Source organism: Trichosurus vulpecula, chromosome 2 (assembly GCF_011100635.1).
Source record: "Trichosurus vulpecula isolate mTriVul1 chromosome 2, mTriVul1.pri, whole genome shotgun sequence".
In the NCBI taxonomy this organism is placed as follows: domain Eukaryota; kingdom Metazoa; phylum Chordata; class Mammalia; order Diprotodontia; family Phalangeridae; genus Trichosurus; species Trichosurus vulpecula.
Window position 1 is genome coordinate 12,979,410 of NC_050574.1, and position 24,151 is coordinate 13,003,560.

The window sequence follows — 24,151 nt, forward strand, 5'->3', positions numbered from 1 at the left end:
CAAGTGTTGGCAAGTAGTGTGAGAGGTATGAGGAGCTGCCCTAATTTGAAAGTATCACTTTTCTCCCCAGTATAAAGGAGCAGAAGAAAGGGCAGTGGGCTACCTTAGTAGACTCCCCTATATCAGGCTTCTACTTTTTTGGGTGTCTCCAATGGCCTTCTCTTAAACACGTAAATAAAAGAACCTACTGCTTGAGCAGTGACTAGTCTAATCCTTTTGTTTCCAGAAATGGAGGCTGACAAGAGAATAGACTAAAAAGAATATGATTCCAATGGGCACACAGGTCGGGGTACAGGGTTGGGAAAGGATTTGTAGGAGCATAGAGGAAACAGCACTAGATCTGGAATCACAATGCCAGGGTTGGAACCCCAGTTTGCCACTTACTACCTTCACACCCATAATATAATCTTTAAAGTAAGAGGAATTGGACTAGAATTCATCTCTTCTTAAACTGTGGGTCACGATCCCATATGGGGTTGTGAAAAATGTGACAACGGTAGGAGGCTTCTGAATGTGCGACAATCAAAAATTAATTAAAAATCAAACATGACACGAACCCGAGGTGTATCTGGCAGCGCTTGCCAATGTTGCATGGAATTTCACCGCAGCCTTGGTTCTGAACACAAAGCATGGGAACTTTGCACTGCACATGCCCTCAGGCCATGCAACACTTACAAATGCTGCTGAAATGCAAAAAGGGGTCCCGAGTAGAAGAGTAGAAAAAGCAGATGATTCCGAAGTCCCTTCCAGTTCTAATTAAGAGAATCCTATGACTTGGAAGAAGGGAGACCAAGGGTTAATGAATGCTTTGCTTCAGCTGTTGGAATTTGAGTCTGCTGTGGGGCAAAGAATATCAAAATTCTCAGGTAACCTAGTGGATGGAGTCTGGAGGACCTTGGTTCAAATCCTGACTCACACTTAGTAGTTGTGTGACCCCAACCTCAGTTTCTTCATCTGTAAAATAGGAATAATAATAGCACTTGTCTCACAGAGTCATAATGAGGGTCAAAGGTGGTAACATGAAAGGCGCTCTGCAGACTTTATAGCACCATATAAATACTGGCTATTGTTAGGTTGCTTAGGACCAGTGTGTGCAGATGAGTTAAGGTTTTTCTGGGTCCATAAAGAACCAAACCCGGTAGCTCTTTTATTCCTCAATGTAGTGTGTTCCCACCCATGTGATGTCACGTGCATATCAATTTCACCACCAGCCTCCTAAATCTAGTTTATTCTTTGTGTAAGTTACACACAAAGGTTCTAGACCTTGATCTTTCAGGTTGAATTCTCTTGAAATTCCTCAGGTCACCATGAAGCATCAAACAGAAATCCAAACATTGAAAGACCATTCTTGTTTCCACCTCACCCCCCATTCCATTCTTCATTTCCACAAGTTATCAGTAAGATTAAATTAATTTGAAGGTCTTTTCCAACAGTGACACTCAATGATATGTTCCCAGACCTCCAGGCAAGAAAATGTGTAAACTGGTCAAAATCCAACCCAGGGTCAATTCATTTACATCATGGAGGATCTTAAATAAAGCGGGCTTCATATTAATCATACTCCAGTCTCAGGAAAAAAAAAAACCCTGTCATTTTAGGTAACTTCTCTTCCCACTTTTATTCCTTTACTCTAAAATTTAAAGTTGAGCTATTTTGTTAAATAATATTTTAGAGGATTTACTGACAGATTTTTGGGAAAGAATTTCAGGCTTTTGTTCAGGCCTTTCCTCAACATACTTGCTGCATTTACCAATAACACTCTAATATCACCTGATAGCAGGCAACATGGAGGAATAAAGGATATCAAGGTCTTTATCTCTCAAAGGACCAAATAATATTGTATCTGGTAACAAAATGACATCTTGACTTTCCAGTATGAAGTATCTGATGTCTGATAAGTGATGAACTACATGTTATCATTATCCTTTTTAAAATCACAATCTTAAGAGTTTTCTTTCAGTATGGCTTATTTGATAATTACAACATTGCCACCATACATATTCATAGTGCTTTAAAGTTTACAAAGATGCTTACAAAGATGCTTCCTCAGAGTTGAGCTGGTGCTAAAGGCTTTCCCACATTCATTACAAGCAAAGGGTTTCTTCCCAGTATGAACCCTCTTATGTTCAGTAAGGTGACAGCTTTGACGGAATGCCTTCCCACATTCATTACACTCAAAGGGTTTTTCTCCAGTATGAATTCTCTGGTGTCCTCTGAGGTTTGAGTTGCTGATGAAGGCTTTCCCACATTCATTGCATTCATAGGGTTTCTCTCCAGTATGAATTCTCTGATGATGAATAAAGGAAGTCTTGTGGCTAAAGTGTTTACCACACTCATTGCAATGAAAGGGTTTCTCTCCAGTATGAATTTTCTGATGTGCAGTAAGGTGTCCTCTCTGACTGAAGGCTTTGCCACATTCATTACACTCAAATGGTTTCTCTCCAGTATGAATTCTGTTATGATTCCAAAGGCTTGATTTGTTGCTGAAGGCTTTTCCACATGCATTACATTCATAGGGTTTCTCTCCAGTATGAATCCTCTGATGATTAATAAAAGATGTCCTATGGCTGAAGTGCTTACCACATTCATTACATTCAAAGGGTTTCTCTCCAGTATGAATTCTCTGATGTTCAGTAAGTTGCCACTTGTGATTGAAGGCTTTCCCACACACATTACATTCAAAAGGTTTCTCTCCAGTATGAATTCTCTGATGTTCAATTAGGTGGCAAAACTGGCTGAAAGTTTTACCACATTCATTACATTCAAAGGGTTTCTCTCCAGTATGAATTCTCTCATGTAGAGTAAGATTGGAATGCTGGCTAAAGGCTTTTCCACATTCATTACATTCAAAAGGTTTCTCTCCAGTATGAACTCTCTGATGCATAGTAAGGCATACCCTATGACTAAAAACTTTCCCACATTCAGTACATTCAAAAGGTTTCTCACCAGTATGAATTCTCTGATGTTGTTTAAGGGCTCCTCTCTGGCTGAAGGTTTTCCCACATTCATTACATTTATATGGTTTCTCTCCGGTATGAATTCTTTGATGTAAAGTAAGGTAAACCTTACGGCTGAAAGCTTTCCCACATTCAGTGCACTCAAAAGGCTTTTCTCCAGTATGAATTCTCTGATGCTCAGTAAGGGGTCTTCTCTGGTTGAAGGTTTTCCCACATTCATCACATTTATAGGGTTTCTCTCCAGTATGAATCCGCTGATGATTCCGTAGGATTGAGTTGTTGGTAAAGGCTTTTCCACATTGATTACAGATATAAGGTTTCTCTCCAGTATGAATTCTCTGGTGTTCAGTTCGGTGTCCCCTCTGACTGAAAGCTTTCCCACATTCATTACATTTATAGGGTTTCTCCCCAGTATGAGTTCTTTGATGTAGAGTAAGGCATACCCTAAGGCTAAAAGCTTTTCCACATTCAGTACATGCAAATGGTTTCTCTCCAGTATGAATTCTCTGATGATCAATAAGGTGTCCCCTCTGACTGAAGGCTTTCCCACATTCGTTACACTCAAAGGGTTTCTCTCCTGTATGGATTTTATGATACTGAATAAGATCCGAGTGGTAACTGAAGGGTTTCCTGCATGTATTATATTTACAAAGCTTCTTCCCTAAGAGGACTCTATTATGTTTGCTTAGATCAGAAAACTGTTTGAGGCTTTTTTCAAGTGTATCATATTTATACAAAATTTTTCCTGCAGGAACTTTCTGTTGTGGAACAAGGATTGACTCTGGACTAAACCTTTTTACAAATGTATAACATTCCTGAGCACTTAATTCATTAGAAGTTTTTCTGTGAATGACTGTTATTTCCTTGGCCTGCTTGTCCCAGGTGTCCTTTTGCCTCTCCAAGCTGATATCAAATTCCCAAGGTTCTCCCAACTTGGAATTCCAGGGACCATTCTTTGTTAATCTCTCCTTGCATGATCTTCCCATAGAGATGTCTTGCTGTGAAGTTGAGTCTATAGTTTCATATCTTCTCTTTTGAACAAGAGACTCTGAAAGGGAAAAAAAAAAGCATTTATACTTGTGTGCTAGGAGAAAAGGAAAATGCTTTATACTAAGTTTTTGATTCTCTTTCCTCCAGGAAAAAGAATCATGATTAACTGAGGAGTAATGGAATAAAAAAAATAAAGGGGTGGAATAAATGTCTTTAAGATGAAAATGAAATCCAATATGGATGAGAATATATCCCTGGTGCTTACTACTGTGCATGGCACAGAGTACGTCAATCAATCAACTAATTGACATTTATTAAGCACCTACTATGTGCCAGGCACTGTGTTAAGTGCTAGTTGCTCAATAAATGCTTGTTGACTTCTCTTTGAGTTCTTGGAACACTGCCCTCACTTGGTTCTCCTCATACCTGCCTGGCCACTCCTTAGTGTCCTTTGCAAGATCTTCATCCAAATCATATGTGACTGTAACCCAAGCTTTGGTTCTGGAACCATTTTGCTCTTCTCTCTACCTGGTGACCTGACTCTCATGGGTTCAATTATCATCTCTATGCTGCTAACTCCTAGATCTATATGTCTAACCCAAGTCTCTTTTGTACTCCAGGTCCACATTACCAAATGCCTACTGGGAATTTTGAACTGGATATGCTGAAGGCAACTCAGAATTCATTTTCTTCCCTCCTAAACCTATGCCTCTTCTAGACTTCTCTATCATTGTTGAGGGCGCTCAAGTTCACCATCTAGGAGTGCCCCTTGAGTCCTCACTCTCATTCACCCCATATGTCCAATTAGTTGCTAAATCTTGTTGTTTCAACATCCATATCATCTCTAGCATACCTTCTCTCTACTTACACAACTATTACCTTAGTTCAGGTCCTCATTACTTCTCCCCTGAATTATTGTAGTAGCCTTTTAATAGGTCTCCCTGTCTTAAGACTCCTCACTATCTAATCCACACCTTAGATGCAAAAATGACAGCCCTAAAGACAAGGTCTATGTCACTCCCCAGCTCAATAAACTTCTGTGGTTCCCCATTACTTTGAGGATCATATATAATCTTCTCTATTTGTAATTTAAAACTCTTCACAACCTTGCTTCCACATACTCCTCTTCACGCATTCCACAGTCCAGTTGGTCTTCCTGCTGTTCTTCAAACATGACATTCTATCTGCTATCTTTGTTCCTTTGATAGTCTGTCTCTCACACCTGGAATGCTTCTCTTCTCCCTTCTTCTCCTTAGAATCCTATTTTCTTCAAAGTTCAAATACTGTCTGCCACTTGAAGGAGCTGCTAGTGCCTCTCCCCTTCGCCCTCCCCATAATTATTTTGTTCATGACATGCAGTGTGGACTAGTGGCTGGAGCTGGTCCTGGAGTCAAGAAGAATGGAGGTTCAAGTCCTCCTTCAGAGACATACTGGCCAGGTTACCCAGGCAAAGTCACCTGACCTCTCAGGACTCCATGCAACTCTCTTCAATAGTGAAGGTGCAAAGCAAGGTACAGACTGGCATTAGTAGGCATTTCCTCACTGGAAGTTCCCTATATTAATGATATAATGGGTGCAGTTTTTCAAAAAAGTATGTGTGTGCACACAAACTTATACATGTGCATATAAACATATACATATATACATGTACACATGCATGTGGACATAGGGACAGCAGATAAGCCATATATACACATACATACACACATAAACATACACACACACACACACATGAATGGACACAGACAGAGACATATCTGGAGATAGAGACGTACTTACATGTATACAGGCTGTAAGCTACTTGACAACAGGGACTGTTGTTTTTGACTCTGTTCATATGTTCTTGTTGACTGACTGTTAACATATATCAGGGCTGTCCAAAGTGCGGCCCACAGTGTGATTTTGTGTGGCCCACCTGTGTTTACTACAGGCATGGAAATTGACATAAATGCTTTAACTAAAGCCACATGGGGGAGCACAGCCCATGTTTTGGATAGCCCTGATATATATGATGGACACATAATGCACTGTGGGGGGTTGGGGGGGGTGGGGCCTGGGTCTCCCTATCTCTCCAGTGCTCCTGGAAGTACAGCAGCTGCTCACAGGCCAATCACAATACTGGCTGGCTTTGACCAGCTCTGTTTCCAAGTTGGCCTGGTTCTCCCCTCCTTAAGCAGCCCAGAAGTCCCTTGCTCCCAGTGGTTCACCATATCAGTGCTGGACTTATTGTGGACATGAGAACAGAGGCAGCCCTACTGTAGTCAGAATTCCAGAATTCAAGTGTTCTATTGCCCCAGTCTCCTCTGGTAGCAGAGAATACAAGGGTGAACCACTATGCCTGGCCATGAATTGTCATTTCATGGTTATATACGTGTATAGTTTGTCTCTCCAACAAGAGTAAAATTCCTTAAGGGCAGTGAAAATCTCTAATTCTTTGGAATGTCTCCAAAAATCTAGGTCAGTGTTACATGCTTCATAGCCAATCAGTAAACATTGATTAAACAACTCTATTAGGTAGTAGAAACACAAATACAAAAAAGAAAAGGAGTCCTTTCTCTCAAGGAACTAAGACAGTAGAATAACTTCTGGGGAGCTGAACTGTTGAAAGGAAAAATGAAGGCGCAGAAGGGACCTTGTGTTAGGAAGCCTAATCCCTTTTCCACTAAAGTGAAAGCCTTCAAGGAGACATTTGTACTCCATATTTACTTCTGGCTAGCTCAGCCTTGAGTCAGCAATTAACCTCATACACATGGGTTCTCACTCACTCACCCGGACAAGTAACTTGTGGGACCTCAACCTCTGGCGTCCATGGTCCTTCCCCTCGCTCCAGCTGCGATATCACATCTGGTTTAAAAACAGGAAGTCCTGATGATGGGGAAAGAAATGAGAGAGGATTGGTAGTAGAAGAACCAGCTCAGATAGTCACAGACTCTCAAAGTAGGAAGGATCTTTGGAGGACATCTAGTCCCCTCCATAACTGACTAAGAATCTCCTCTGCCATATACCCTTTTGGGGAGGTTAAAGAGTCCCAGTTCCAATTCTGAAAGATTTAAGAACTCTGATAAACATAGCAACCAACCATGATTTCAGAGGACCAATGATGGAGAATTCTGTCCATCTCATGACAGAGAAGTGAAGCTAAAGATTCTAAGAGGTACACATCAAGCACAGGCCCCTATGAAACCCCTATGGAACTCTTCTTTGAAAGATGTTTTAAATGCATAAAGTAAAATCTGATTGGGGAAGCTAGGTGAAGCAGTAGATAGAGTGCTGGGCCTGAAGTAAGTAAGACCCATCTTCCTGAGGTTAAATCTGGTCTCAGACACTTATTAGCTGTGTGACCCTGGGCAAGTCACTTAACCCTGTTTGCCTCAGTTCCCCATCTGTAAAATGAGCTGGAGAAATGGTAAGCCATTCTAGTATCTTTGCTAAGATGTTCCCAAATGGGGTCATGAAGGTTGGACACAACTGAAATATAATTCATTGCCATCCAAATTCATGGACCCCCTGAAATCTATTCACAGGATGTCTGTGGACCTCCAAATAAGAATCCCTGGTCTAGGCGATAACAGCTTGAACAAGGGGGGTGGCTATGTGAATGGAAAGAAGGCAACAGATGTAAAACATACTATGGGGTAGAATCAATAAGATGTGGAAACTGAGTGTAGGAGGTGAGAAAGAGAAAAAAAGAGGAGGAGGATTCTGAGGTAGTAAACCTGGATGGATAGAAGGATGACGATATGCATCAGATAAATAGGAAAGATTTGAGAAAGAACAGGTGAAGTGGGAAAAAGGATGATTTCCATTTTGGACATATTGTGTTTGAGAAGCCTACAAGACCTTCAGGTAGAGATATTCATTCAATAGGCAGCTGACAATGAATGTCTGGAGTTCATGAGAGAGGAGGATTGGTAATACAGTTCTAGGAGTCTTAAGTACAAAGATGGTAACTGAATCCACTGGAGCTTATGTGAACACTAAGGGAGAAAGTATAGCTAGAGAAAAGAAAGAGACCGAGGACAGATCCTTGGAGGAAATTCATAGTTAAGAAGGAAAAAGAAGACAATTTAGTTATGGATTAGTCAGACAGGTGGTAGGAGAACCAGGAAAACACACTGACACAAAAAAGTTATAGGAGGAGATAGTACCCAGGAAAAGTGTCAAAAGCAGAAGAGAAGTCAAGAAGGATGAGGACTGAGAAGAGTTTAGCAAATAAGAGACTGTGGTGACCTTGGAAAGTGCGGCTCCAGTCAGGCGGTAGGGACAAAAGACAATCTGTAAGGAGCTGAGAGATAAATGGGAGGTGAGAAAGTAGAGGCAACTTTTTTTCCCCATGAGTTTGGTTATTTAAGAGAGGAGAGATATAAGATGATAGCTAGAGAGGATGGTACGGTCAAATGAATTTTCTTTCTTTCCTTCTTTAAGAATGAAGGAGATCTAGATATGTTTGTAGGGAGTAGAGAATCAGCTATATACTTAAAGATGGAATGATGATGAGACAGAGAAGGGATGATTAAAGGAGCAAGCTAATGGAGGGAATGAAGCAAGAACACGAGTGGAGGGGTTAGTCTTGACAAAAAGAAAAGCAATCTCTTCATCAGCAACTGTAGGCAAAGGACGTGGGGATGGGGGATGATGTAGGATTCTCATGTATGGAAGAGGGGAGAAGAGAGTGTTCATCACAGATGAACTATTGTTACAGTAAAGTACAAAGTGAGGTCTTTTGCTCAAAGGCAGATGGAAGAAGGTAGTATAAGAAGTTTGAAAAAAGAGGAGGTTTGGAATAACATCTGTGTAGAGAACAATAAAGTCAACCTAGTAAGAATTAAAGGATTTCCATGAAAGACCTATATGAACTGATACAAAGTGAAGTGAGCAGAACCAGGAGAACATTGTACACAGTAACAGCAATGTTATACGATGAAGAACTGTGAATGACTTAGCTATTCTCAGCTATATGATGATCCAAGACAATTCCAAAGGACTTAAAGTAGATGCTATCCACCTTCAGAGAAAAAAACTGATGGAGTTTGAATTCAGACTGAAACATACTTTTTAAACTTGTTTTTCTTGTTTTTTGGGGGGGGAGGGGTCTGTGTTTTCTTTCACAACATGGCTAATATGGAAATGTGTTTTGCATGACTACACAGGTATAATCTATATCAAACTGTCTGCCTTCTCAAGAAGGGGGGAGGGGAGGAAGACAGAGAATTTAGAACCCCAAATTTTCAAACATGAATGTTTAAAATTGTTTTACATGTAATTGGAAAAAAATAAAATATAAAAATATTTTTAAAAAAGAAAGGACTTCCATGAAGCAGTGAGGACCCACTTGGTAGTGGACCCAATAGGCATAGTTGTTTGACTTTGTTCAAGAGCACAAAAGGTGGATTGAAAACAATATTACATATAATACAGAACTAAACTAACTAATTATAGAGTCAAGACTAGGAAAGGGCAGAGCAAGGGTGATGAATCAGGAGAGCAGGGAAGAGTGAAGTGACTAAAAGTTAAAGTGAAAAATTGGGAAATGGTTAGAAAAAGTAAGGGAGAAGAAAAGATGGGAGGCTGGGAGGCTATGGTCAGAGATAGGAATTGCATTCATTTGTTCAATAAACTTTTGTTAAGTGCCTATTTTGTGCTAGGCACAGTGCTAGCAGTCTGGGATCCAGAGACAAAAATAAAAACTCCCTCAAAGAGCTTACTTTTCATTAGGAGGAAGAAATATAAAAGGTATGCAAAATAATTTGGGTAGCAGGAGGGACACAATTTCAGATTTCTGGACCAAGAAAGTCAAATATTTCTGAGTGATAGTGCCAGTTCCTCTTAAGGTATGACCATTGCTATCAGTGACTGAAATGGAATGATGGTGGAGATCTTGGGAGTTTAGCACAATAATGAATTGAGTGTTTAATGGGACACCCATGTGTACACTGAACTTTCCGAGCATGAGCGCAGAGTTTGGAGTGGAAAGGAAGCTAATGATCCAAGTCCTAAACTCTTTGACAAAGGAAGGAAGTCTCTAAGTCACTAATAATTAGAGAGATTCAAATTAAAACAACTCTGAGGTTCTATTTCACACCCATCAGATTTGCAAAGTTGACAAAAACGGAAAATGATCATGTTACAGGGACTGGAAAACAGGTCCATTGGTGGTGCTGGTGGACCTATGAATTGGTCCAGCCATTCTGGAAAGCAATTTGGAACTGTGCCTAAAAGGTTATTAAACTGGGCATACCCTCTGATACCATTATGAGGTCTATACCGCAAAGAGATCAAAGGAAGAGGAAAAGGAACCATCTGCATAAAAATATTTACAGCAGCTCTTTTTGTGGTGGCAAAGAATTAGAAACTAAGATGATGCCTTTCAATTGAGGAAATACTATTCAAGATATGGTATTATGCATGTGATGTTACACTATTGTGCTAAAAGAAAGAAATCATGAAGGGGAAACTTTCAGAGGAACCTGGGACGACTGACACAGAGAGATGTTAGCAGAATCGGGATAACAATGAATACAATACAACAATATGATAAAGACAAACAACTTTGAAAGACTTAGGGACTTTGATTAATGTAATTACCAACTACAATTCTAGAAGACTCATCATTAAACATATTACTCACCTTTTGACAGAGAGAGGAAGGACTCAGAGTGCAGAATGAGACATATGGGGGGAGGGGGAATGGAAATGGTCAATGTGGGAATTTGTTTTGACTATAGATGTTTGTGACAAGATTTTGGTTTTTCTTTCTTTCTCAATGGAGGAGCAGGGAAGTGGGAGGGAGAGAAAACAGAGTTTCATTGATTGAAAAAAATAAAATTTAATTTTTAAGAAAAAGAGAGTCTGGCAGGACCTCTTTGTGAGACTCTGTGATTCCTACTTCCTTCTCTGGAGTTTTACTAACCTTTGCTCTAATAATATGCTTTAGAGTTTTGTCAGGAATCAGCATTGGACTCACTAGCCTATACTTTACTAACTCCACTCTCTTTCCACTCTTGAAAATGAAGATCAAACAGCTAAGCTGATATATGTGCGACATTGCACAGGCCTTAAAGTGCTGAATAAATGCTAGCTATCATGATTACTGTTAATTATTATTATGAGTGCCCTTTCAATTCCTGCCAGTTTCTCTTTCTTCAGGGAATGCTAAAAAAGCAAATAGAGGTACAAAAGTCCTCTTAAGAACTCTGTGTTGGCATCCCAGCAAGCATGGGAGAATGGTTAAGGTGACTTTACTCAGAAGGAAAATTGGTTCATCTGCCCCACCACCTCTGAAGCTACAGGAACCCTTCATATCTTCAGGTATCTGCACTGGGACTTAGGGTAGCCTCTTTGACCCGAGGAAACAGAAACTGAAGAAGGTGAACCTCAGGGTTAACACAATAAAGACACTGACTTGCTGGGAGCAGAGAATAGAAACATTCTATAGGTTGGCCTTAGATAATTTTGGAATCTCCCCATATGACATGTTTTTTTTAAAACTCTTTTGCACATGAAACCAAAACTCAGCTAAGGAGCCCAAAGCTCCTCCTGTAGCCTTTCTGTCCAATGGGCAGATTCTGAGTCATGGGAAGACTGTCCTTACCCAGGGAAGCAAAGTTGTTGTAGTTCTCCAGCATCACGTCCCTGTAGAGGTCCCTCTGAGCAGGGCCCAGGCGTCGCCATTCTTCTCGAGTAAAGTCCACAGCCACATCCTTGAATGTCACCGACTGCTGAAACATCAAGCCATCTTCCTTAGCCAGAGACCTTCCCTAGTGCCTGGCATGCAACAGGAGCCTAATAAATGCTTGGTGACTGACTGACTCACTGGCAAGGATTGTGTAGAAGACAGGAAGTTGGCAGAATGGAGAGGAATTGCTTTGCTCAGTGTTGAGGGTTGGAAAATGCTGTGCTCTATCAAATATTTCTCAAGATCACAGAATTTAAGAATCAAAAGGAACCTCAGAGGCCATCTGGCCTAAACAACAGAATTCCCACTGTACCATACGTGACAAGTGTTCATCCCATAAAGCACGTAGAAGCATCTAGGCAGTACAGTGGATAGACAGCTGGACTTGGGCTTCAGAGTCTTACTAGCGGTGTGACCCTGGTCATGTCAATTAACATCTCCTGGCCTTAGCTTCTTCATCTGTAAAATGGGATAACAAAGGCACCATCCTCACAGGGTTGTTGTGAGGACCAAATGTAAATGCTCTGCCAACTTTAAAGCACTATATAAATGTCAGTGACTATTATCATCCAGTATGAGGAGGAGTAGGAAGGAAAACTTGTCACCTCTCTAGGCAGCCCATTTGAGGCTTCGACAGATCCAGTCCTTAGGAAGTTCTTCCTGACTCCAGCTTTGCCCATTTGGGCCACACGGAACAAGTCTAACCACCCTGTCCCACCCCATGCCAGCCCTTTAAATACTAAGAGATAGCTCTCATGGCCCCTTTGAATGTTCCTTCCTCCAGGCTAAACACAGCCAGCTCCTTTAACTCATCCTCCTCAGACAAATGGGCTCCAGGTCTTCCATCATTCCAGCTGCCTTCCTCTGGACACTTTCCATCTTATCAATGTCTCTTTTAAATTGTGGCCCCCAGAACTGAATACAAGACTCCAGCTGCATTCTGACAAAGGCAGAGCTTTAGGAGACTCTTCTTATGAAAGCCCAAGATGGCATTTGCTTTTTGGCTGCCACGTCCCACTGCTAACTCATATTGAGTTTGTGGTCTATTAAAAACCCCCAGCCATTTTTCAGACAAACTGCTGCCCTTCCATGTCTCTCCCCATCTGATATTTGTGAAACTGATTCTTCTGTGTCCAAGTGCAAGATTTTACGTTTCTTTCTCTTGAATTTCATCTTACTAGATTTAGCCCATGCCCTAGCCTGGGGAGATCCTTATAGATCCTGACTGCCAACCAGTGTGTTAGCTCCAGCTCTGTGTCACCTCCGATTCTGATGAGTCTCTGCCTCCGCCTTTATCTAAGTCCTTTGTAAAAAATGCTAAAACATCATGCGTCACGTAAATCCTGGGGCATTACATGGAGACCTCCTGCCACGAAGACATGGAACCACACCTACTCTTTGGGTTCACTCATCCAGCCAGTCCTGAATCCCTCTGATCATGGTCCTCTAACCCAGATCTGCCCATCTAATTCACAAGAATGGTATGAGGTATTCTATCAAAAGCTTTGCTAAAACCGAGGCAAACTACTTCCATAGCTTTCTGTTCATTAATTAAAGTTAAAAATCCTGTCAAAAAAGGAAATGCCATTAGTCTGTTCTTGAGGCCAGCCTTGCTTTTTGCAATTGACCACTTCCCTTTCGGGTATTTACCAATCATTTCATTCATGATTTGTTCTAGAATTTTCCCAGGAATCAAAGTCAAGCTCACTGGCTTATTGGGTGCAGACTCTCCTCCTTTTTGAAAATCATGACTGTTTGTTCTTCATCAGTCTTGTGGTGTTTCTCTGGTTTCCCATGATCTCTCAGATATCATTGACAGTGGCTCAGCGTCTCATCAGCCAGTTCTTTTAAGTGCTCTCTTACTGTTTCCATACTTATCTTGGGAATCAACTCCCTGTTAGGGCAGGACTGAGAAGCTCTGCCTCTTCTCTCTGTTATCAGAGAGACAAACTGCCGCCCTTTGCAGATCCTCTTCTTGTCTTCTAATACAGCTACTGAGTATTCACATATGACATGTCTCACCTTATACTATGACTCTATGGCCACTGGAACACTGTGTAACATGACCTTGCACTCACGCTTTCTCTCTCTATCTCTGTCTCTCCCTCTCTCCCTCTGTTTCTCTCTCTCCTAGGCCTGTCTTTGTTCCAAGTATCCACAGGGCAAGACTTCTCCCTCACAGGCTCTCCCCACCCTGAAATGTTCCAACAGATACTTCTTAAGCACCTATTAATGTGAAGAGGAACACAGTGTTAGCTATTAGGGAGGGACATCCCTCCAAAGAGGGCATCTTTTCCTAAGGAGTTTTACACACAAATAACTCTTATAAATGATATACAAGTGGCAAATGAAAATGGGAAGACCTGGGTTCAAGTCCCACCTTTGTTTGATGCCCACTCTGTGCAATCACCAGCAAGCCACTCAGTCAAAGGCTAAGATACACAGCCCTGGCTAAAGTGCTTTGGGAGAGGAAGTTTCTTCTTCAGCAGTTCCCTATGCCAAGTAAATCACAGGTTCAGACCCCAAATAAATACACACACATACACACACACAACTAGATGCTTGGCAAAATCTACTGTGGAGCAGAGAATCATTATTTACTGAGAAATAAGAGAGACATAGGGAGGTCTTAGGGAAAGGGCATCCATATTGTGCCTCAGAACATGAACAGGAAATCACCAGGCAGAGATAGAGGTGTTTTATAGACCTAGGGTACAAAGTCAGCACAATGCAGCTGTGAATCTGGAATTTCTGAGTAGGAAGGGGCTCAAAGGTCATTTGGTCCAACTGGTACCTGACCAAGAATCCCCTATGAAGCATCACTGCTTGAAGGCCCCTGGGGCGGGAGATCTTGCTCTTGCATTTTCTACTTTGGCATGGCTCAGGTTATTTGTCGTAGGCTGGGTCTTACTCAGGACAACCTGGCGTTTCGGGCTCTGGACTGGAACAAAAAGCGACCCTGTCCAGCCACTGGCCAACAGGGATTCCCTTAATCATAGCATGCAAAGGGTCCTTAGGGAGGCTGCAGCACCGATTTGGCTTTCTTACCTCTGCATTGGCCATCCTGGCCTGCGCTGAGGAATCAGAAAGAAAAGCTCCTGCCTCTTGTACTGAGGTCACCAGAAAAGGAGCCTTAACCCCACGGGCCCATTAAGTTCAAAGGATGCTTTCAGGGCCTTTGAAGAAAAAACCAACCTAGGCTGAGTGGGTCAAGGCTTTATGATGTGTCTGCTATTAGCAATCCTGCTCACACCAGAATAAGAACCTCCATTCAACAATGTAAAGTGCTTATCCAGCCTCTTCTTGAAGACTTCTAGGGAGGGCTGGACCTGCTGCACCTCCATGGGGCCCACCTGACTTGAAGACAACCTGAATCATTAGGAAGATTCCTTCACACAAACCTTTGTGAATTCTTGAAATCTCTTGTTTCCTTTGAACTCACTCTGCCCTTTGATCAAAGGGTCTCTTGCTTGTCTCATTTCCTTATCTCTCTTCCCTGTCTGGGTTGGGGGGACAGGGAGGAAACTTTTTTTTCCTTTTTGTACAAAGATTAGTTTCAATGTATTCTGTAGCAACTTTGCAAATCAGATTTAAAAAAAAAATTTTTTTAAGGAGCATCAAAGGAAAAGGTATGTAAATCACTTTGCAAACCTTAATGCATTAGATAAATTAATATGATGAAATGTTCACTGATTCCATTCTCCCAGCTGCCAGTGCTGTCTCCACCTCCCCTCAAATTTACTGTTTATTGCTCTTGTATATCCTTGTTTATGTACACGTATCTCCCCAATAGAATACAAGCTCCTTAAGGGCAGGGACTGTTTCATTTTTGTCTCTGGGGGGCTAGCAGAAAAGTAGAAAGGTCTATACAAAGTAATACATTTAGAGAGTGCCTGCTCTGTGCAGGGGCTGTGCTGAGTGCTTTACAAATAGGATCTCATTTTCTCTTCACAACAACCCTGGATGTCTGCCCATTTTCCAGATGAGGGGTTGAGTGACTTTACTCAAGTCCCATAGCTAATAAGCTTCTGAAGCTGGATTTGAACTCAGGTCTTCCTGATGCCTTGGGTCCATGCCTCTATCCACTGGGCCACCTAGATGCCTAACATAAACATAAAGATCAAAAGTAACGGAATTGGAATTAATCGCTTTTTCACTGTTGTTTGGCAGTGGTTTTTAATTGTAATTGTAATTAAACCTAAACTAAGAAAAGGGGGAGGGAGAGAGTAACTTGTGCTGACCCAAGCACTTCCTCAAAGGACACAGAGGTGGTGGGCCATGTGTGCAGAAGACTGTCTGCTCCCTCCATCACAGCTGCTGCAGGGCAGGTATGCCCACCTGTTTGGCTTTTCAGGTATTATTGGGTGATGGGCATAACTGGGAAGTTAATGGAGCGCACAAAGAAAAATGCTTTAATCAGACATCTTTTCAAATCCTCTTTGAAGGAGCTTATCGTCAAGTTCCTTAGGTCACAGCACTTTGCTCAGTACTCGGCGGACAGTAGGTTTAATCAGTGAGACCACACTGGGTACTGAGAGGTGAATGAGGGCCCAAGGGGGGTGAGGAGACTTACCTTGACAGTAACATGTCCCAGTTTTAGTCCATATTCTCTCACTGGTGAAACTGGGAAAGACAGTTCACTTGTGGCTGAAGCCTCTCATAGGAGAATGTGAGGTCCGTGAAAGCAGGGGCTACCTCACTTTTCTATTTGTACCCCCTGAGTTTGGCCCAATGATTTGGCACATAGGAAGCATTTAATTAATGGGCATTCATTCATTCATTCTTAGGCTCAGTTTCCTTGTAGGATCAAGTGCTCTAAAAACCCTTAAAGTCCTATATAAATGTCAGTTATTATTTTTATTATTCTTATTTCTATTCTTATCATTCTATGTCAAATGATAAGTCCACACTGGGTGATCCTGAATGTCCCTTTCAGCTTGAATGCTCTATGAACTCCATGAACTTGATACCACCCATCAGAATAGAATAAGTCTTCTGGGAGAGCAGTAGGTCCCAGGTTTCTGGATATGACTCAGAACAAAGAAAAGGGAAGGAAATACACCCATGTTCTTGAGAATAGGGTTGGCATTTTAGGAAAGCGAAAGTTCCAACTCACCTGGGATCTGGTTGTCAGAAGTCTAGAGGTCATGCCTTGCTTTTCCTCTTCCTCCTCCATATTCCTTTCTCGGGACAGAGCAGAGTCTTGAGAAGGCAGAGATATGGGGGAGAGAAAGAGCTCATGATGGAGACCAGTAGTAACAGGCAACTTCCAAACTGAGTGGTGGAATGTCCAGATAGCACTTAGGTGCCACATTGCTAGGTTTTGTTCACTTGTCTGTTTTTCTGGTATTATTGATAAAATATTTGATACTTGATAAAAATCATTGGCCTGGACCAACAACAAAAAATTCATCACTCCCCATACCCTTTTGAGAGAAAAAAGGAAAATTGCTGGCTGGATGATTATGTAGTTAAGAGACACAGAATTAGTTGAGTGAGCAGACCCAAAGAGTTGGCCTTAACAGAGCCTGGAAGCAGGACAGAGGGCTCCAGTGTAGTGCCACAGGGCTCTGTCCTTGATTTAGTCAGCATTTTTATCAGTGGCTGACAAAAGGCCTAAGTCAAGCCTGCTCAACCTGCTGCCCTGTAGGCCACTTACAGCCTCTGGGCACACCAGAGGATTCTGGGCTCAAAAAATGTAGGGGATTTCTTCCTTTACATTTTTGTGGGCCACCCAAAATCCTCTGGCAGGCTGTGGGTTGTGTAGGCCTAGCCTAAATGGAAGGTTTATCAAATATGTGGGGGAAATTTCCAAAGTTGGGAGTGATAGCTAACAATACAAATGTATTCAGTATATTCAAATGTATTCAATGCAAGGCGCTATACTAGTGCCTTGGTCTGGTGGTTTAAAAAAAATAGAGTGCACCCTGAAGAAGTTTACATTCTGTTTAGTGTTGTCTCACAAAGTCACGATGAAGGGATAGGGGCTGGCCCTGTGGTTTCACTGACATAAACTCCCTGGTCTGCTATGCAGATGATATGCTTTTTTTCCTTTCTTACTTTGTATTTAAGTTTCAATATTTAAGTTTATGATAGGTTTTTGTCTCTTTCTCTATTCTGTATTTGTGTTCTGGTAAAATAAATTAAAAAAGAAAATCCCCCATCAGTTCTGTATCTTCCTATGGTCCCCCTCCACTCTATCCTGGTCTGACCAAAGCTGGAGAATCAGTTCTTGATGCCACATTTTAGGAAAGCCATTAACCAGGTGAAACATCACCAGAGGAGGGTGACAAGGATAGTGAGACAGACTGAAAAAATAGAGAAAAACTGTTGGAAGGAACCCATTTCTTACCCTAGCCTTTGAGGTTTATTTTGATCTCTTCTTCACAGTGGCAGTTGTCTATCCCCCCTCCAACCCTGCACCAACCTCTTCCCCTGAGTTCCTTAATTCTCACCTTTCTTAAGCATGTGGGTCAAATTTTCCATGGTCGCCTCTGCCCCCTTTCCTAAGTGCTCTGGGGTTAGTGCAAAGGCCAGATGGTGAATGGTACTGTTCCAGCACTAGCTGCTACCAGACTGGCTGCCTTTCATTAGCCCTGAAGTTGCAGCGAGAGGTCTCAAGAACTGGGTCTCCTCCTACGACAGATTCTTGCTCCCCAAGAATACAGCCCTTCCCCATTTAGGGCCCCCGGCATCCTCCTTTGCCTTCCTGTAAACTCAAAAGAAGAGTCATGTTAATTCGAACAGTCAGTCTGGGCCCTGCTCTCTGCCTCCTTAGCAGGGAACTCCTCCTATGAGAAACAATGCTTGATGGGATCTAAAGCTGGACTTATAATCAGGAAGGCCTGGGTTCAAATCCTGAATCCTAGCTGTATACCCTGTACAAGTCCCTTAACCTCTCTGAGCCTCAGTTCCTCATCTGTAAAACTGGGATGAGAGGCAGTATGACAGAGAGCCTCAGGGTCAGGATGACCCAAATCCTGACTGACGCACATTGGCTGTGTGACCTTGGACAAGTCACTTAGACTCGAATCCCCCAGATAGCTCGAAAAGATCATGGCAGCTGGTGCTGATCTGCACTGGCAGAGAAGTTTCCTCACCTGGGAAGTCCCTACATCAGTGAAATCACAACCTGCTTCCTCCTCATTCCCCCAAATGGGAATAAGAGGGGTGTTGTGGGGATCAAGAGAGATAACACACACCTTAAATGTCAGTCATGGTTATCACTGCCCTAGCAGTGTTCAGTGAGCTGGGTTATTAGGACAGCCATCACCCGGGTGCCCGCAGATGGCTGGCTGCCTCGAATGAACAAAGGGGCGTGGGATGAGTTCCGTTCATTCCACAGACACGTGATGCGCTCACAGTGAGCGTGAGGCTGTTGTAGAAAAAGGATAAATGGGAGAATGTTAGTTTCTTGAGGGCAGAGAATGTTCCATTGATATCTGGAACATATCTCTTGTGTCACAAGAACCTGCGAGTCTGCGGGTGCAGGTAAGTCCCTCTCTTCATGGAGATTACAGCCCACCTCTCATTTCCCATCTTCCAGAGTTGCTTGAAGCTCAGAGACAAGAAGTGACCTAGCCATGGTTGAACTCAGACCTTCCTAATTCCAAGTCTAGCACACCTTAGCACTATCAGCACCTACTGCCCTATGCCAGTCCCTATCCCTATATTTCCTACTAGTATATAAGCTCCTGGGGGCCGGAACTGTTTTACTTCTGTCTTTTTCTCTCTGGGGCCTAGCACAGTGAGTGGCACAAAGTAGGTGCTTAAGAAATGCCTGAGGGACCGCGTCAGAATCACTTGATGCCCGGCTCTGGGGCCAGAGCTTCCCCAGCCAGGTTATTCCCAGTCTTCTACTGTGAGACACCCGGTCCTCACCCATCCTCCCTCACCCTCCTCCATTCCCTTGAGCTCTCCGGGTCTCTATTCTGTCCAGTTTTCACCATCCCCCTCAACACCGCCTCCTTCCTTGGGGCTGATTGCCACCTCCCCCCCACAGTCCAGGTTCCTGCCACCTGTCCTCCAGAGCCCTTTGGGCGTCCATTCCAACCTCCCTGCACTATTCTTCAATCTCCTCTGTTGCTCCACTGTGTGTGACAACATGGGACTGAGCCCCACCCCTCCAACCTTTCCAGCCTCTTTTTGTATGGCTCAGTACTAAAAGGTCTGCACTTCTGTTGAGAGACAGAGAGACAGAAAGACAGAGAGAGACAGAGATGGAGAGGCAAGTGAAGGGAGAGAAAGAACAAAGGAGAGGCAGACAGATGCTGGGAGGGATTTGTACAGTATAGCTCTAACAATATAACAGACACGGGCTCTTCCCCCTTGCCAGGTCCTCCCACACCCTGACCCTGTTCTAGTATTTAGTCAAAAAGACTGGACCCTGAGATGGGTTGTGCTTCAGACACAGGGCTTGTCTCCCAACTATCTCCAATTCAATTCTATAAGCATTTATTAAACCTGTGGCATATAGTAAGCACTTAATAAATGCTTCTTCCCTGAGTGACTGACCTACAGTGGGAAGAGCAGAGGACCTGGGTTTAAATCCCATCCACGCTAGTCACTTCACGTTCCTGGGCCTCAATTTCCTCATCTGTAAAATGAGGTCTCTTCCAACTCTAAATCTATGACCCCATGTGTCCACTATGTGCCAGGCACAATGGTGGGGGCACCAAGACAACGCTAAAATGACCCCTGCCCTCAAGAAACTTCGATTCTACTGAAACGTCATGTCAGAGGTGGCATGTAAGGAGAATCTTCCAAAAGGCAGGAACCCAGATTACATGTGAGTCAGGGTTGGCAAATGGATTCTGTTAGAGGTGAACAAGGACCTCCCTCTTCTCACCTCATAACCCACGGTCACCATTCCTGCTCTCTCCACCTTTATTCAGTCTCTGAAGAGGAGGTAGCCCTTCTCCTTGCCAAGGCCAAGCCCTCCTCATGTGACCTTGATCTCATCTGCCCCCTTCTTCCCCAGCAGTTTACCCCTCCCTCTCTCTAACCATCAATCTCAAGCCACCAGCCAGCATTTATTAAGTGCTTACTATATGCCAGGAACCATGCTAAGCATAGGGACCAAAGGAAAGGCCAAAAACAGACCCTGCCCTGAAGGGGTCTACTGGTTGGTTCCTTCCTTCAGTTGGTGATCCCTCATAGGGGTTCAATGATCATTTTTAGACATGATTCCTAGATCTATCTCTCCAGTCCTAGCCTCTCTCCTGAGCTCCAAAAACATACCCAAGTTCCTCTTACTCCTCACCCTTACTAGATCCTATCACACCTGCTGGCTATCATCCTACAATTCTACTCTCCTTAGCAAAACTCCTTCAAAAAATTGTCCGCATCTGGTGCCTCTGCTGTCTCTCGTCTCACCTTCTAATCATCCACCTGCAATCAGGCATCCAACCTCATTGCTGAACTGAAGCTGCTCTCTCCAAAGTCTCCGATGATCTCTCAAATGCCCAGTCTGCCGGCTGGCCTTTTCTCAATATTCATCATTCCTGACCTCTGCTGCATGTGACACTGTTGACCGCTGTTCCTTTCCTGGATACTCTTTTCTCTGGATTTCCTGGCACCGCTCTCTCCTTTCTCCCGCCTATCTGCTTTTTCCTGCCTTCTCAGTAGAGTGTCATCTCACACTCAACAAGTGTGGGTGCCCCCACAAGACTGTTGTAGGTACTGTTCTCTTTTTTTTGGAGGGGGGAAGGCAGGGCAATTGGGGCTAAGTGACTTGCCCAAGGTCACACAGCTAGTAAATGTGTCAAGTGTCTGAAGCTGGATTTGAACTCAGGTCCTCCTGTCTCCAGGGCTGATGTTCTACTCACTGCACCACCTAGTTGCCCCTTCAATGATCATTTTTAGGTATGTTTCCCACTCCTGGTCTCTCTCCTAATATCTCTCTACCATAATACCAATTGACTTTTAAACAGTATATCCTATAACCATCTCAAAATCAACAAAACCAAAATAAAACTCACTGTCCTTCCCCCACAAACTTTCCCTTCTGAACTTGCCTATTACTGTCAAGGCTACCACCATCCTCCTAGCGCGCCAGGCTGGCAGCCTTGGCCTCATCCTCTAGGGCTCACTCACATTCGCCCCACATGTCCAACCAGTTGCCAAATCTTGTCTTTTTCATTTCCACATCATTTCTAGGTTTCTCTCCACATGCCTGGCCAATACCCTAGTTCAGGTCCCTAATCAAGCCTTGCCCAAATTACTGCAACAGCCTCTTAATTGGTCCCCCTGCCTCCAGCTTCTACCCACTCCACACAGTCTCAGCAATGATTTTCCTCAACAAAACAGCCTGTTTGACCATGTTTGACCATCCCCCTAACTCTATAAACTAAAGTGGCTCCCTATTACCTCCAGGGTCAAGTGTAAGTTCCTCCATTTGATACCCCCTTCTTACCTCTCTAGTGGTCTCACCTCCCACTCCTCAACTCTCTCACCTACGATCCAGCCACACTGGCCTACCTGCAGCTTCTGGTTACCGATATTCCACCTCCTTTCTCCATGCCTTCACAGACTGGTTGTCCCCGACGGTTGGAAAGCTCTTCCTCTACCTCCTGGAAGCACGACTTCAAGACTCAACTCAAGCAGGAGGTCAAGCTTCTAAGAGCTTTCCCCTTCTAAGGTTACCTCACATCTATTTTCTGTTTATTTGCTTTCCCCCGCTAACTGTAGTTCTGTCTGACCTACCTATGTGACTGCCACTTACGTTGTAGTCTTAAAAGATAAAATTCCATACCAGAGTAAAACAAAGGATACACAGCTTAAAGTTTTGTTTTGTTTTTACAAAACAGAGCAATAGTAATGCTCTTAATACTTAATTTTGTCAATTTTTATTTAAAATTTTGAGTTCCAAATTCTATAGCTCCCTCCCCTTCCTGTCTTTTTTTAATGAACAAAAATCAAATTTGTCTCTCCCACCTGACTCCCCCCATTAAAAAAAGAAAAACACCCCTCCCCCTTTTTTCTAAACAAACATGGGTAGTCAAGCAAAACAAATTTCCCAGGAAGGCTGCACCCAGAGGTACAAGGTCGTTGGGAGCAGCAGTAAAGTTAGTCCTGGAGAACAGAATGAACGTGGAGAAAATCTCCAGAAACCACCCCCTCTCTCCCTCCATCTGAAGGTGAACAAAGGGATGCTTTCTTCATTGAATTAACCGACACCTCCGCTCCTGCACGAAGAAGCCTGTCCTACTTTGAGGGGATCCGGAGCCCTCCCTGAAATTTCCTGGGTCTCCTGTTCATGGAAGAGGGGTTGGGTCTTTGTTCCAAGCGGGGCCCAGGCCTTCACGCCGCCCTAACACGATTTCATCCTATTTTCCATGTCAGAGGCCACAGGGCTTGCACACATCCGGCCCCACGTAAGCAGCTGGTGGCCCCGGAGTCAGGAAGCCCTGAGTTCAAAGCCTGCCTCAAACACACGCGAGCCGTATGACCCTGGGCGAGTCACTGCACCTCTCCCAGAGGGGCACCTGCCTCCCAGGTTGTACTGAGAATAAAGCCACCAAAACCTTCACGATCTACAGCAATGTTATTGTCGTGATCATGCCCCCGTCCCTGGCCCCGGGGTCTCATCTATGGATGGGTGACCAGCTGGGCATCAAGGTCCCAAACTTGGGCATCGCACCCCTGGAGCCCACAGAGGTTACGTCACAGGCTTCAGCAGTGGTGGGACTTGAACCCAGGATCTGACTCTTACTCCACATCAGTCTCTCTCTCTCCGTTCCACAAGTCTTTGCAGGAGCTGCTATTATCATCGTTTTACAGACAGGGAAACCGAGGTACGTGGCAAGAGTCAGAGGTGGTATTCGAACCTTATCATCCGGGATCTAGGTCCGGTGCTCAGGTCACTGCGTAGGCTCCCACCCCGCCCCCACTCCCACCCCCGCCACAGGGTCCCTGGCCCCTGCCCCTCCCCAGCCCTGGGGCACACACCCTCGCGCCCCCCTCGTAGCACACGCACACTCATACTTACGCCCGCGCACACGCGCACTACGCCCTTAGCCCCATCCCCCCCTCTCACCTGCACCGCCAAACCACCCCAACAACAAAGGCCCGAACGGTCTGGCCTCTAGTAAATGCGCCTGCGCACCGCGCAGGCCAGGAACTACAACTCCCAGAATCCAACGTGGCTTGGCTAGCACGTAAGCTTGAATACGTTGGACGAGCCTTTGAGCCCTATGGCTTCTGGGAAATGGAGTCTTCTCTCGCAGAGCCCGTCAGGAGGCTAAGTCAGTGACCATCCTCCACCCCGCCCTAGCCCTGTTCCCTGGACTTCATTTCCCAGAAGTCCTAGTGGCACAGTCTGACCTGCCTTCAACCCACTTAACCCTTTTTAACCCTTTGTGGTCTGGCTTCCAAACTCATGACTCAACTGTATCCAGTTAGTTATCACCCATCGCCTTCTAAAGGCTTTTCCTAGGTTTTCATCCTTTTCAGCAGCCCTTGAAGCTATCCATCACCCTCTTCCTTGATACCCTCCCCTGTCTAGGTTCTCATGGCCCTCTCTCTGTTC

At 43.8% G+C, this 24,151-nt stretch overlaps 1 protein-coding gene across 3 annotated transcripts; it reads right to left on the reverse strand.

Moving 5' to 3' along the window:
• Positions 1-1,811: 1,811 nt before the first annotated feature.
• Positions 1,812-23,722, reverse strand: LOC118839794 (zinc finger protein 260-like). 3 transcript variants are annotated; one of them, XM_036747316.1, is made up of 7 exons: positions 23,660-23,722; positions 18,825-18,997; positions 18,078-18,331; positions 16,739-16,824; positions 11,539-11,662; positions 6,717-6,812; positions 1,812-4,005 (listed from the first exon to the last, which is right to left on the reverse strand). In XM_036747316.1, the coding sequence occupies exons 3-7, from the start codon at positions 18,106-18,108 to the stop codon at positions 2,012-2,014; spliced, it is 2,331 nt and encodes a 776-aa protein (XP_036603211.1). In that variant the 5' UTR covers positions 18,109-18,331; positions 18,825-18,997; positions 23,660-23,722; the 3' UTR covers positions 1,812-2,011. The 3 variants fall into 3 exon arrangements, with proteins under 3 accessions (XP_036603211.1, XP_036603209.1, XP_036603210.1); XM_036747314.1 differs by having other exon boundaries at positions 11,539-11,665; positions 23,660-23,704; XM_036747315.1 differs by lacking the exons at positions 18,825-18,997; positions 23,660-23,722 and having other exon boundaries at positions 11,539-11,665; positions 18,078-18,332.
• Between the last annotated feature and the right edge of the window lie 429 nt (positions 23,723-24,151).

Bases quoted from the DNA above. Each gene is read 5' to 3' on its own strand.
- LOC118839794 (XM_036747314.1), bottom strand. From the start codon at position 18,108: ATGGAAAATTTGACCCACATGCTTAAGAAAG. The intron at 16,825-18,077 runs GTGAGAATTAAG...TGCCTTCTCAAG, and splicing joins GACCCACATGCTTAAGAAAG to ACTCTGCTCTGTCCCGAGAA. The intron at 4,006-6,716 runs GTGAGTGAGTGA...TTTCCCTTTCAG, and splicing joins CCCACAAGTTACTTGTCCGG to AGTCTCTTGTTCAAAAGAGA.